This window comes from Nanorana parkeri, unplaced genomic scaffold (genome assembly GCF_000935625.1).
Source record: "Nanorana parkeri isolate BGI_ZX_2015 unplaced genomic scaffold, ASM93562v1 scaffold1775, whole genome shotgun sequence".
Lineage (NCBI taxonomy): Eukaryota > Metazoa > Chordata > Amphibia > Anura > Dicroglossidae > Nanorana > Nanorana parkeri.
In genome coordinates, this window is record NW_017308043.1 from 184,697 (window position 1) to 197,553 (window position 12,857).

At 51.0% G+C, this 12,857-nt stretch overlaps 1 protein-coding gene across 2 annotated transcripts in view; it reads left to right on the top strand.

Moving 5' to 3' along the window:
• Positions 1–11,988: 11,988 nt before the first annotated feature.
• The window catches only part of CLTC (clathrin heavy chain), a 73,938-nt gene continuing 73,069 nt past the window's right edge, over positions 11,989–12,857 (top strand). For both annotated transcript variants that reach the window (XM_018571531.1, XM_018571532.1), the window contains exon 1: positions 11,989–12,359. In XM_018571531.1, coding sequence (XP_018427033.1) covers positions 12,318–12,359 — 42 coding nt within the window. In that variant the 5' untranslated portion in view covers positions 11,989–12,317. The remainder of the gene's footprint in view (positions 12,360–12,857) is intronic.

The following is a 12,857-nucleotide window of genomic DNA, read 5'->3' on the forward strand; positions in this document are numbered from 1 at the left end:
CTCTGTACAGACGAACTTAAACTCTAATGTCCCCCCCACAGTCACATCAGCCCCTGTACATAGGAGCTTACACTCTAATGTCCTCCCCCAGTTTCATCAGTCTCTGTGCAGAGGAGCTTACCCTCTCGTGTCCCCACAGTCACATTACCCGCTGGGCGCAGGGCTTCGTGACGTGCTGGACACTAGACATGTGCACCGGGGAAAAAATTGTTTCGTTTCATCTTGTTTTGATTCGGATTTTGTGTTATTTTGTTTTTAGGGATTTGGACAAAATTTGTTAGCGGTAGTCTGTACGAATGTTCATTTCCGTCTCATGTTCGTATCGTTCGTTTCGTTCGTTTCATTGCAGCAAAGTGACATTAAAAAATGTTTTTGCTGCAATGAAAATTCATCCACAAACGAAAATGTGTACAGACTACCGCTAACGAATTTCCTCCGGAAAACTAATTTTTCCAAAACGAATCTACTGAACGCAGGGCTTAGGGTTAGTTCACACCATAAGCAGTGCGTTCCGGTCTGATTGAAGTGAATGGCACCGTAGCCATGCCCTCCAGCTGCAATGCGATCGCCCGCACAGGATTGCAAGGTACCTTGTGCCTGCAGTGCGTTCAGGTGCGGTGCGATCAAAATAGTGCTTGCAGCATTTTAATCGCACCGCACCCAAATGCACTGCAGGCACAATGTGCCTTGCGATCCTGTGCGGGCGATCGCATTGCGGCCACAGGGCGTGGCTACAGTGTCATTCACTTCAATGGCCCGTCAAGCCCCCTCCAGCCCGGCAAAAAAGTGAGCTGGCCGCAATGCAATGCAGTGCGTTCCGGCCGGAACACACTGCAAGTGATGCGAACAGGCCTTAAAACGGTATAAGGAGCAGCCATATTCTTGGTATAACCACTTCCAGCGGAGCATGTACATTTACATGAACCCGCGGGAAGTGGTTTAAAAAAAACCCCACACATACACGTAATGAAACACACATATCACACACTCATTAAAAACACACATAGCGGGGCGTGGCCTGAGCATGGCGGCGAGTGGACGCTAATCCGCAGAGCTCCGCTGACCTGGGGTGATTTTTTTCAGTCGATCTACTTAACTCCTACCCTGCTACCCCATGAAGAGGACGGGTAAGAAGTCCAAGACCCCCCGCTCCTCCACCAAGCCCCGTTCGCAGGCCCGAATGGATGCCTACGTCTCCCCGCGGCTATCGGGGCCTAGTGCGCATGCCCGGACCGGGGAGATCGATTTGGCCTCGCCGGCAGGGCGCTCCCCGCGGCCTCCGCTCACAGACGCGGCCTATGGGCGAACTCTGGAGGGCATCTCTGAGCCGCCCGCATCCCCAGCCTCCTACACGTCAGGACGTATGTCCGAGGTGCCCTCTCCATCCCTGGGGCCGCACTCACCTCATCCTTATACCGCAGACCTGCCCGGGGACACAGGGCTCCATGCTCTGATAGCTGTACTCCCCACAAGGGCTGACATGCAGGAGATGATGACACAGCTGGTGGCTACGCTCCACACAGACCTAGCAGAGGTGCGGTCAGACGTTCAGCAACATGACCGCCGCATATCAGCCCTGGAACTGTCTGATCGCTCCGTGGCCGATAGGATGTCCACTTTAGAAGCCTCTCTAATGCAACAGAAGGCTCACATGTTGCAGATGCAATTGCGCCAAGAGGATTCGGAGAACCGCAACCGCCGCAATAACTTGCGGCTGAGGGGGATCCCGGAGGCTACAGGTGGCCCAGACCTCAGGGGGGCTGTTACTGCTATCTTCAATTCCCTGCTGGGGAAAAACACTGCATCCCCTTCTTCTGTAGTTTTGTTCTGCTTGTGTTCTGTATGTCAGTGTTCGTCTCTGTTAGTCCTCTATGTGATGTGTGGGGGTGATCGTGGGGGGCTTGGCCGCCCATGTTGTGTGGCTGGGCCTGACCACTCACCTCGACCTTAGTGTCGGTTCTATGTTGATTCACCTAAAAAATGCCTTAAGGGCGGAGACAAATCTGGCTACCAGACCTGATCTTGCAATATGTCGCTATGTTTGCTTTATAAGTTTCAATGTCTGTTGTTTTAACATTTTGAAGGGCCATGTGGCCTTCGAGTGTGCTCCATTGCAATGTACCCCACCGTTGTTGCCTATAAATAAAGAATTTGAAAAAAAAAAAAAAAACACACACATAGCTTTATTAATTACATTAAAAAATCACACACACACATTAAAAACACACACAAGAAAAACTCATACACACACAACTAATAACAATTGTTAATAAAAAAAATGTCCCCCTCTCCTGCTTACCTGTTTTGCAGGAAGGGGGGACCCATTGCAGCCCCACCATACATGTAGTAGGGTCCCCTCCGCTGCCAAACAACGCCAGAGGGCGGACCTATCAGGAAATATTTTATGTAGGAGGGTTGGGCTTCGGTACCACCGAGTTAAGATTTTATAGCCCTTTTCTTGAGCCGAGCAGGCCACGGAGAGTTTATGAGTAATTACGCAGGAGGTTCGGATCTCTTCATCAGTAAAGGTAACACCCAAGTCCTTCTCCCAGCTGGTTATGAATGGGAGATGACCCCGGAATCTCATCGGAAGTAGCTGACGATACAGGAGGGAGATGACATGAGTGGGTGGGTCATCTAGACAGCAAAGGGACTCGAACCAGGAGAGCGGTCGGTGTAGGGTGGCCCGATCCCCCAACGCAGTGTAGAACGCCCGAAGTTGAAAATATACAAGCCAGGCTCCGGGGACGTGGGGACGGCCCTCAGGGCGACCAAAGGCTTCAGTGTCGGTCCCGCGAGGGCTTCGGCCAAGGGTTAGGGTTTAGAGTTGGACCAGCAAAGGAAACTAGAGGAGATACAACCCGGTGGAAACACCGGATTGCCCATTATGGGAGTCATGGGGCCCACATAAGAAGACAAGTCATGCGTTCTGAGAAGAAGGTCCCAGGCTTTCAGAAGCGAAGGGAGGGCAAAAGGGAGAAGCGATGAGTGAGGGCGATGAGAAGGGGCAAGCCAGGGTACTGAGAAAGGGAGCACAGGGGAGATAAGTGCTTCCAGGGAGACCCAGAGTTTGTGAGCTCCGTGGTATTTCCAGTCAAGAATCTGGGCAAGGAGCGTCGCATAGTAGTATGTCAGCAGGTCAGGCAGGGTCAAGCCTCCTGATTCCTTGGAGCGGACCATGATATGATAGGCTAGCCTCGGGCGCTTACCGGCCCAGATGAAGCGGAGTAATGCAGAGCGCATTTGACGGAAGAAGTTAGAAGGCAGGACAAGGGGGAGAGTTTGAAAAAGATACAGAAAGCGGGGGAGAATATCCATTTTAAAAAGTGCAATCCTACCTAACCAGGAGTGTCGCAGGGAGGTCCATGTTTGCAGACGGTGACAGTAGAATGAAGGAGCGGTGCAAAGTTCAGATGATACAGGTCCGCTTGGTTCGGAGATAAAAAGACACCCAGATATTTAATGTCTTTATCTTGCCATTTGAAGTGAAAAGTGTCCCGGAGATAGATAACCTCCGTCTCTGGAAGGGAGATGTTTAAGGCCTCAGTTTTGTGTAAGTTCACTTTAAAGTTACTGACAGATCCAAACCTACGAAATTCCTCTAATAAGGAAGGGAGCCCGATAGGGGGTTGGATAGGTAAAGCAGAACATCATCCGCATATAATCCAAGCTTGTAATGGTGTTCCCGATACTTATCCCTTGTATAGATTGGTTTTGTCGGATCGCTTCCGCGAGATGCTCCATTGCCAAGATGTATAAGTACAGGGACAGTGGGCAACCCTGTCTAGTTCCATTCCGGATAAAGAAAGGCGGGGATAGGGAACCATTAACTCGCACACGGGCAGTGGGGCAGTTATATAAGGCCATGATTTTGTCCACAAACAATCTGGGCAAGCCGATCTGCGTGAGAGTAAGAAAGTCCCAGTTGAGGCGGTCAAATGCCTTCTCTGCATCTACCGAAAGGAGACACAGCGGAAGGCCTGAGTCTTTAGCGTACCGCATAAGGGTGAGGGACTTGATAGTATTATCCCTGGCTTCGCGAAATGGGACAAACCCTACCTGATCCATATGGATCAGGGAGGGAACGTAGTGACTGAGGCGAGTAAGTCTGGAAAGCGTGCGCAATTTGGTCAGTACAGTGGACCACCCGGGTACCTTTCGTTTGGATTTTAGGAATATATGTGCGGGAAATTTGGGTTCGGACAGATCGCACCAAGAGGCGTCCACACTTGTCCCCGTGTTCGTATAGCGATCTACGTAGGGATTCCCTGTATTTAAGAGAGCTGAGATCCAGAAGGGAGCGAAGGTGTGAACGCTTCAGTTCCAGATCTAACAATATGGAGGCGTCTCGGGAGGACTTATGTTGGAGTTCTAGTACGTGAATGTCGCCCAGCAAGGTTGTGAGTTCCGCTGAGCGTGCCTTTTTTAGGCGAGAGGCATGAGAGATGAGAACACCCCTGAGAAGGCTTTTAAAGGCTTCCCATTTGACTGGGGGGAGGTGTCATCCGTGGCATGTGTGGCAAGGAAGGTGGAAACCGTGGATTTAATGGCGTCTACCGTGACCGGGTCACGAAGAAGTGTTTCATTAAATCGCCACGCGAAGGAACGGGGAGGTTGATCAGGAAGTGAGAGAGACAGGGAGATAGGGTAGTGATCCGACCAAACGGGCAGTGGGGCAGTCATATAAGGCCATGATTTTGTCGTCAAACAATCTGGGTAAGCCGATCTGCGTCAGCGTGAGAGTAAGAAAGTCCCAGTTGAGGCGGTCAAATGCCTTCTCTGCATCTACCGAAAGGAGACACAGCGGAAGGCCTGAGTCTTTAGCGTACCGCATAAGGGTGAGGGACTTGATAGTATTATCCCTGGCTTCGCGAAATGGGACAAACCCTACCTGATCCATATGGATCAGGGAGGGAACGTAGTGACTGAGGCGAGTAAGTCTGGAAAGCGTGCGCAATTTGGTCAGTACAGTGGACCACCCGGGTACCTTTCGTTTGGATTTTAGGAATATATGTGCGGGAAATTTGGGTTCGGACAGATCGCACCAAGAGGCGTCCACACTTGTCCCCGTGTTCGTATAGCGATCTACGTAGGGATTCCCTGTATTTAAGAGAGCTGAGATCCAGAAGGGAGCGAAGGTGTGAACGCTTCAGTTCCAGATCTAACAATATGGAGGCGTCTCGGGAGGACTTATGTTGGAGTTCTAGTACGTGAATGTCGCCCAGCAAGGTTGTGAGTTCCGCTGAGCGTGCCTTTTTTAGGCGAGAGGCATGAGAGATGAGAACACCCCTGAGAAGGCTTTTAAAGGCTTCCCATTTGACTGGGGGGAGGTGTCATCCGTGGCATGTGTGGCAAGGAAGGTGGAAACCGTGGATTTAATGGCGTCTACCGTGACCGGGTCACGAAGAAGTGTTTCATTAAATCGCCACGCGAAGGAACGGGGAGGTTGATCAGGAAGTGAGAGAGACAGGGAGATAGGGTAGTGATCCGACCACACCTGGGAGTCAATCCCAGCTTGCGGGTCCCAGGAGAGGAGGCGATGGGATACCAGGAAATAGTCTATGCGGCTATGGGAACGATGGGGGGAAGAGTAAAACGTGTAGTCCCGTGCCGAGGGGTTTAGGATCCGCCATATATCCACCAGCTGCAGGCGGTGCATTAGGGACTTGAGACGCTTCAGTTGTGTATGAGAAACAGAGGATCTCTCAGAGGAGGTGTCTAAGCGCTGATCTAAGGGGAAATTAAGATCTCTGCCAAGAACTATAAAACCCTCCACAAACGTCTCCAGCTGGCGGAGAACAGACAAGAAAGCAGGCAATGGAGACTGATTAGGCAGATATGCATTGACAAAGGTATAGGTCTTATGATAAAGGGTCCCTTTCAGAAAGAGATACCTACCATCCGGGTCCCTGTCAACCTGCAGGAGTTGGAAATGTACCGTGGAGTGAAAACAGATGGCTACACCCTTGGATCTAGAGGTGGAGTTGTTACTCGTGTACACTAGAGGGTAATATCGAGAGGACAGCTGCGGGGCCACTGGATCTTTAAAGTGGGTCTCCTGCAGGAAGAGAACCTGGGCACGCCTCTTATGCATAGAGTAAGCTAGCTGCAAGCGTTTACGTGACTCGTTCAGTCCCTGAACATTCAGGGAGACAAAGGTCATGGCTAGCATTGGTTAGTTAACCAAGCCGCCGGTGACAACAAATTGCGGTCCGGGGAAGCCCCAGTCAGGAGGGGAGGGGGAGACGAAGGACAAGGAGACAAGAGCCGGAAAAAGGGAAGGAAAGAGATCCACAAACTGGGGAGGAAAAGAAAAGACATTGAGTACACAGACAAACCTAAGGGGAAGATCCAAGTCTTCCAGTGGGCACAACCGGGTACTACAACCCAGTTGGCCATCATATGGGGGTGTGGAGAAACCTAGGGCAACGGGGTTTGCTCCATCTTCAGAACCGGGCAACTTAATAAACAAAACAAAATTATGACCATTCAGAATAAAGTGCCAAAGACAGAAGGGCAACAGAACAGGCATGTCATAAACAATTATACAGTGTAACATAACAACTCAGGCCAACATAGTTATGTCTCAGTTCAACCAGCATCTGGAAAGATCCGAAATCAAGCAGTGGGGTAAAGAGGGCGGGAGGGGAGGGCAGGGAGAGGGTCGGGAAATACCCAGGGAGGGCAGGTGGGGTGAGCAGTCACCCTATGTACCCCGGGATCGTAGCCCCCAGAGGGGCACAGGAAAGAAGCAGTGCAGGTCACTCCGCCACCACCGCGAGCAGGGGCGGCCACAGCTAGGGGATGCCCGACGGGAAGCGCCCACTTAGTGGGCGTATCCTCCGTGCGGAGGACAGGCCCACTACAACTACACAGCACAAGCTGACAGGGCTGGGGCGGAGAGTTGCACACAGTGGGCACAACCCCCGGCAAGCAAACCCCAGAGGGCCAGCGGCAAACACAGCAACAGCAATATACAAAAATACCAGGCCCATTCAATGCAGTGCAGCAGGGGGACAGAAAAAGGGGGGAAGGGCGGAAGGAAAAGTAAGGAAGGGGGTTGTAGAGGTAGGGAAGGGATAGGGAAGAGGATGGGAGGAAGGAGATAAGGAAGAGGAACAGAGGGAAAGGGGGGCCTGGACCTAGAATTCCAGGAGAAAAAGAGAAAAATAAGGCACAGGTCAGGCCCCATGTGTCCATAGTGCAACACTAGGCCCAGGAGGAGCATCAACACATGTCTATCTTACTCAGCCCTGGCCACTGCTAGGAGTTGCCAAGACGGGAAGTGGACTATCCACCGAGAGGGCGTGGCCATATCTGGTGGCGTAGGGGCAGTACATTAAGAGGCCACCCCTCCACGTACGATAGTAGTATGCAAACGGCACCACTCCCATCCGGCAAATCCCAGGGGGGCAGATAAACATCACCGAATGCAAAACATTCAATATGCAGCGTTAATGCAGTATATCACCCGAGGGGAATCCTCCAGCATGTGTCGATGGTAGATGTAGAGGTAAAGTTCCACATGTAGGTAGCGTCTCAGACGGAGATATCTCCGCCACAAGGGCAGGTCCCATAGTCCAGCAGACGATATCCAGCTGCCAGGGCACTAGTCAAAGTAGAGGCGAGGTGCGGTCCACGGAACAACAAGGCACTGGGGGAAGTCCTCTCCCAAAATGTCTCCTGTGGCAAAACAAAGGGAAGGGAAAATCGAAAAAAAAGGAAAGGAAAACCCCCTCCCCCCAGGCAAAGAGATCCTCACGCATGGTTGTAGCAGTGACATGTGACATCTAGCCGTCTTTTTTAAGGCAGGGAGCTGCGGGTGGCAGCGTCCTTTCGCGATTTCTTAGAGTGAGAGACTTCAGTCCACTGGGGTAGCGAGGGGACCTCAGGGAGCACGGGAGCCAGGGGGGTCCGGCCAAGGATCCAGCTCCACCATGGGTATTCCTAGAGTTGCAGTAAAGCCAGCAAGATCAGTCGGGGAGCGAAGGATAACCAGCCGGCCATTGTGGCGCACCACACAGATTGCAGCAGCTTATGTTGGGCTAAAGCCGTTTTCTGCAGGTCAGTGATGGCCGTGCGATGTGCATCCAGATGAGAGTCCACTGTGTCCAGGCGTTTGTGTACCCCTTTAATAGCCTCATGCAGGCCAGCAACGTCCGCCCTGTGCACATGTTCAAATCGTGCAAACAGGGCCTCCATATCCCTCTTAGAGGGGAGGTGATCCAGCAGGCGTCTGACTCTCCCCCAGAGCCCTCCAGTGTAGATTCCTCATCTGAGGAGACCTCCGGGTCCGCCAGGACGGGAGACCTGTCGGCTGGCTGGGAGGATGGTGAGTCAGGCGCAGCAGGGGATTCCCCACGTGTAGCCGACATGCGGCCCGCAGAGCCGGCAGAGCGCGTGTGCGCTGGGGCTGCAAAGAAGCTGCCGATGCCGGCTCTCGGGGGCCGTGTGCGATCCGGTCTGGTGCCCTGGGATTTCTTAACCCTCTTGGAGCCCATGGCAAGCGGTGATGTGGCGCTTCAGAAGCGTTGCCCGGTCCTGTATTGCGGAGCTAAGGACGAACGCGTCCGGCTGCCGCCATAGATAAGCTCCGCCCCCATTTAATGCATTTTTGTACTCCTTTTGTTATATGCGTTTACATACACTAACATGCAGTAATATCAGATTACATGCAGTTTCTACAAATTCATCCTCCCCAAAATGCACATATTTAAAAGTGAAACTAAACTCAGGAGTTAAATCTTAAAAATACATTCAAGTATCTTAACTATTAACAAAAATGTATCTTATTTGTTTATCACTCGGCTGTAGATCCTCAAATCATCTCTGAACTGGTGCTGACACTGTCCTTCCTTCTGGAGGGTGGCTACTTTTGTTCCCCATGGTCCCTGTGTGTGTTTTAAAGTAGCTCTATTCACTTCAGATGGCACCTCTAGACATACAAGCACAAGTCTAATTTTCTAGTACTATTGAAAATCCCCTAATGAGCTATTTACACAGCACTTGCAAGCAATTCACTATTTACACCTAAGTTCTAAGGTACATGGGCGATTTTAACCACTAGCTGACAGTCACCTCATTAGGCTAGAACTACACAGGCAACTTAGCTGCTTATTTGTTTAATCACTAAAAGTAGTATTTGCTTGTTAAGCAGATGGTACAATTGGCTCTTTAATGGAGTAGGCTACACAACTAGCATGTAGAGTACCACTACATCTCACATACTGACATAATGCTCCAATCATATGCAATCATCGTTACAAGATGCTACATATAGTTACATAGTATTTGAGGTTGAATAAAGACATTAGTCCATCAAGTCCAACCTATTAGGATCTCATTCTAGGAGTACCCGCACCCCTGTCTATGACGGTCCCTTAAGAAATCGTCCAGAAGTTTCTTGAACCGTCCCGCGTTCTTTGCTGAAATCACCGCCTGTGGCAGTGAGTTCCAGACCCTAACTGATCTTACCGTGAAGAACCCCTTCGCCCCTTGTGCTGGAATTTTTTTTCCACCGATTTTAGGTGATTAAGGCCTCTAGTTTTTGTCACGGAGTTAATTTTAAACAGTTTATCGCTAATGTTGCTGCCACCATTGAACATTTTGTACATGGAGATCATATCCCCCTTAATCTCCTCACCTCCAATGTGAACATGTTTAAATTTAGTAGCCTTGTCTCGTAGCTCTGGTCCTCCATACCCCTACCATGTTCTGCTTACTTCATAAGGAGTCTTTTGTCCTATCCGTTTAGTGATAAATCTGCTAATAATTGCTAGTAATTGAGCTACAGTCTCCTGTGTAGCTCTAGGCCAGGGGTAGTCAACCTTGGCACTGCAGCTGTGGCAAACCTACAAATCCAATCATGCCTCTGGGAGTCATACATGTGCTGATCATTCTTGCAATGCCACGTGAGACTTGTAGTTGCAAAACAGCTGTAGTGCCGAGGTTGCCTACTTATGCACTAGCACAGGGGTGCCCATTAGGCAGATCGTGATCTACCAGTAGCTCTCAAAGCTGATGCTGGTAGATCACGAAGGGTGTGAATGGCGGCCCCTTTATTCCATTTTGGTATATTTATTTAGCTGTGCACACATGATTACCTATTAGCCTGAGTCTGCTGAGCCAAGTTCCCTGACACCTTTCTGGTGGATTCTGGTGGTTGAAGTGCTATGTATTACATCAAAGAATATTAGTATACACAGCCTGTTGCACTACAATGTTTGCAAAATACAGCAAGGTGAGCCAGGAGAGAGACAGACAGGAGAGAGAGGAAAGACAGTCAGGGGAGAGAGCAAGGAGAGACAGCCAGGAGAAAAAATGAGGAATGACAGCCAGGAGAGAGCGAGCGAGCGAGGAGAGACAGCCAGGAGAGAGAGCAAGGAGAGACAGCCAAGAGAGCAAAGAGAGATAGCCAGGAGGATGAGCAAGGAGAGACAGCCAGGAGAGAGCGTGCGAGGGAGTTTTTTTTTGCATTGGTAGATCTCATGTAGCTCGTCATGAAAAGTAGATAGTAGACCCCACTGGCTCTCATAATACCTGAACAATCTGATTGATTTGAGAGCCAGCGGTGCCGACTAGCAAGATACTGAAGCTTGGCCCAGCGCGAGATTCCTCCATCCACACAGTTTAGCATAGATGGAGGAATCTGTTGCACTTTTTCCATCTGACCATAGAAAATCTGCAGATAATCTATAGGTGTATGGCCAGCTTTAGACATTGAACACCTTTTATTGCACCTGGAATATACTTAGTTGATCTAAACTGAAAGTACAATTGGGCTTTTGTTGGAATTTCTGCCTTAGCGAATTATCATTAAAGGAGAACTATGGGGTTAAGGCTTTTCCCCATAGTTCTCCTTAGTGTAACGGGAGGACACAAACTAGCGTCCTCCCGTCACCCTAGGCTCAGTATACCGCGAGCTACACTGAGACGCCGCAGCTGAAGCGGATCCCGACAATTGTGCCGGGATCCGCCCAGCTGTGTGACTGACAGCTGGCTCTGCCTATCCGGAGGCAGAGCCAACAGTACCCGCTCCCTCCCCCGTCCGTTCCGCCAGTCAGCCCCTCCCCTGTCACGGCAGAGAGCCGTGACAGGAGTGAGAGGTGAGCGAACGCCGGTATGTGTTCGCTCACCTCCCGATCTACTGAGCCTACCTGTGACAGTTTCATTGTCACAGGTTGGGTAGAACTATGAGGTGAGTGAAAAGCACTCACCTCACAGTTCTCCTTTAGAGGCATGTTTATCAAATTGCTTATGTAGTGATCAATTTTTTATTAGAGTTTTCTTGTAGGGTAACAGGACAAAAAGAAATACTGACATCCTGATATAAATGTATTCGATGTCTAAGGTGATTCTTTGATGGAAAAGATGATGTTGTCAATGTGGATGAACATCATTGGAATGACCTCAGCCAAGGTGACCGGATCTCCCTGGGACTGAAGATTCTGATGGAGGAGGAGGAGGTGATTTCTTGCAGCCAGATCTCCCTGTTCATACTATTTCATGTATTTGTAAATACTGGAGAGTGATAGCGGCACACCACATTCGGATATAAGTTGTCTGATTAAGTGATCAGTTCTTAGTAACAGTACGAAGCAGCGATCACTTTACAGCCTGCACGGCAGAGGACAGTCACACACAGACAGGAGGCATCGACGGTGTGCAGGTGGCTGACAGGTAACATAATTGACTCTCATGTCCGCCACCCCCCCCTCCTCAGCCTCAGCATCAGGCAGCATCCAGCATCACGTGACCAGAGACCCAAGGCCAAGGTACAGAATTTCCGGAAATGACATCACGTCATCGAGTCGCATGATGTGGCAAAATGAAAAAGGAAGAAGATAGAAAAAGAATCCCGGACGCTGCACTCAAACTCTAGTCAAACCATGTCACCGACTCATAGTCTATAACAAATCACCGCAAGAGGCTCGGTGCCGAATAGCCGTAGGCGGAACCAAGCCGTGTTACCCCGTACTGCCTGAATAATCTCAGACCGGACGCCATATCCTTCCGCCGGGCGTTGGACTCAGGTCAGGCGGTATTCATACGCGCTAAGGGGGCGGGGCGCGGAGTGAGGGTGAAGCTGTCGTTCCGGATTGCAGAGGCAGCTCTCCCGTTTCCGCCATTGCGGCTCCTGCCCGAGAGAGACAACCAGGAACAACCGGAGGACGCGCTCTCCCTGACAGGCGGACCAGCCAGGACATCGCCCTAATCGTTCTACGGTCCCTCTGAGCGTGCCAGGAAGCCGGCGAAAGGCGGGAGGAGGAGGTGACAGCCCGGGCAGAAGAGAGGAGGCAGCAGCGCTAGGAACCGCCATGGCTCAAATACTACCCATCCGCTTTCAGGAGCACCTGCAGGTACAGCGTACAGGCCGGCCCGGGGAGAAGGGAGAGCCCCTCGGAGCCGGTCTCCTCCAGCCCTGGGCTCCACGTCCATCTTCCTGTGGGTGGGAAATGTCACTCCGCTCCTCTTCCGTGCTAGGCCGGCAGAATGAATTAACCTTCATCACCTGCTCATCCTGCCGCTCACGGCCTTCCGATCTCCCCTTCAACACCCCCCTACTCCTCAGCTGCACTGTGTGACCTCCCAGCCGATGCTTTCCATGTCAGCTCCTGTGCCCATACATCTGTCTTCTGGGAGGATAAGAGGCCTTCGGCTCGTTTTCTACGGGTGATCATAGTTCACTTTTCAGATTAGAGATTCCAATGGCTGGGCATTGCCAGTGGCGGTGCAGAAGGATCACCTTGACCCCCTAGGTGCTGCCTTGTAGATGGGATCGAGGCCTGAGAGCCCCGATTAGGTCATACGGTAAAGGCGGAAGAGACGGCTCGTAGTAGGTGTATACATTGGAGGGG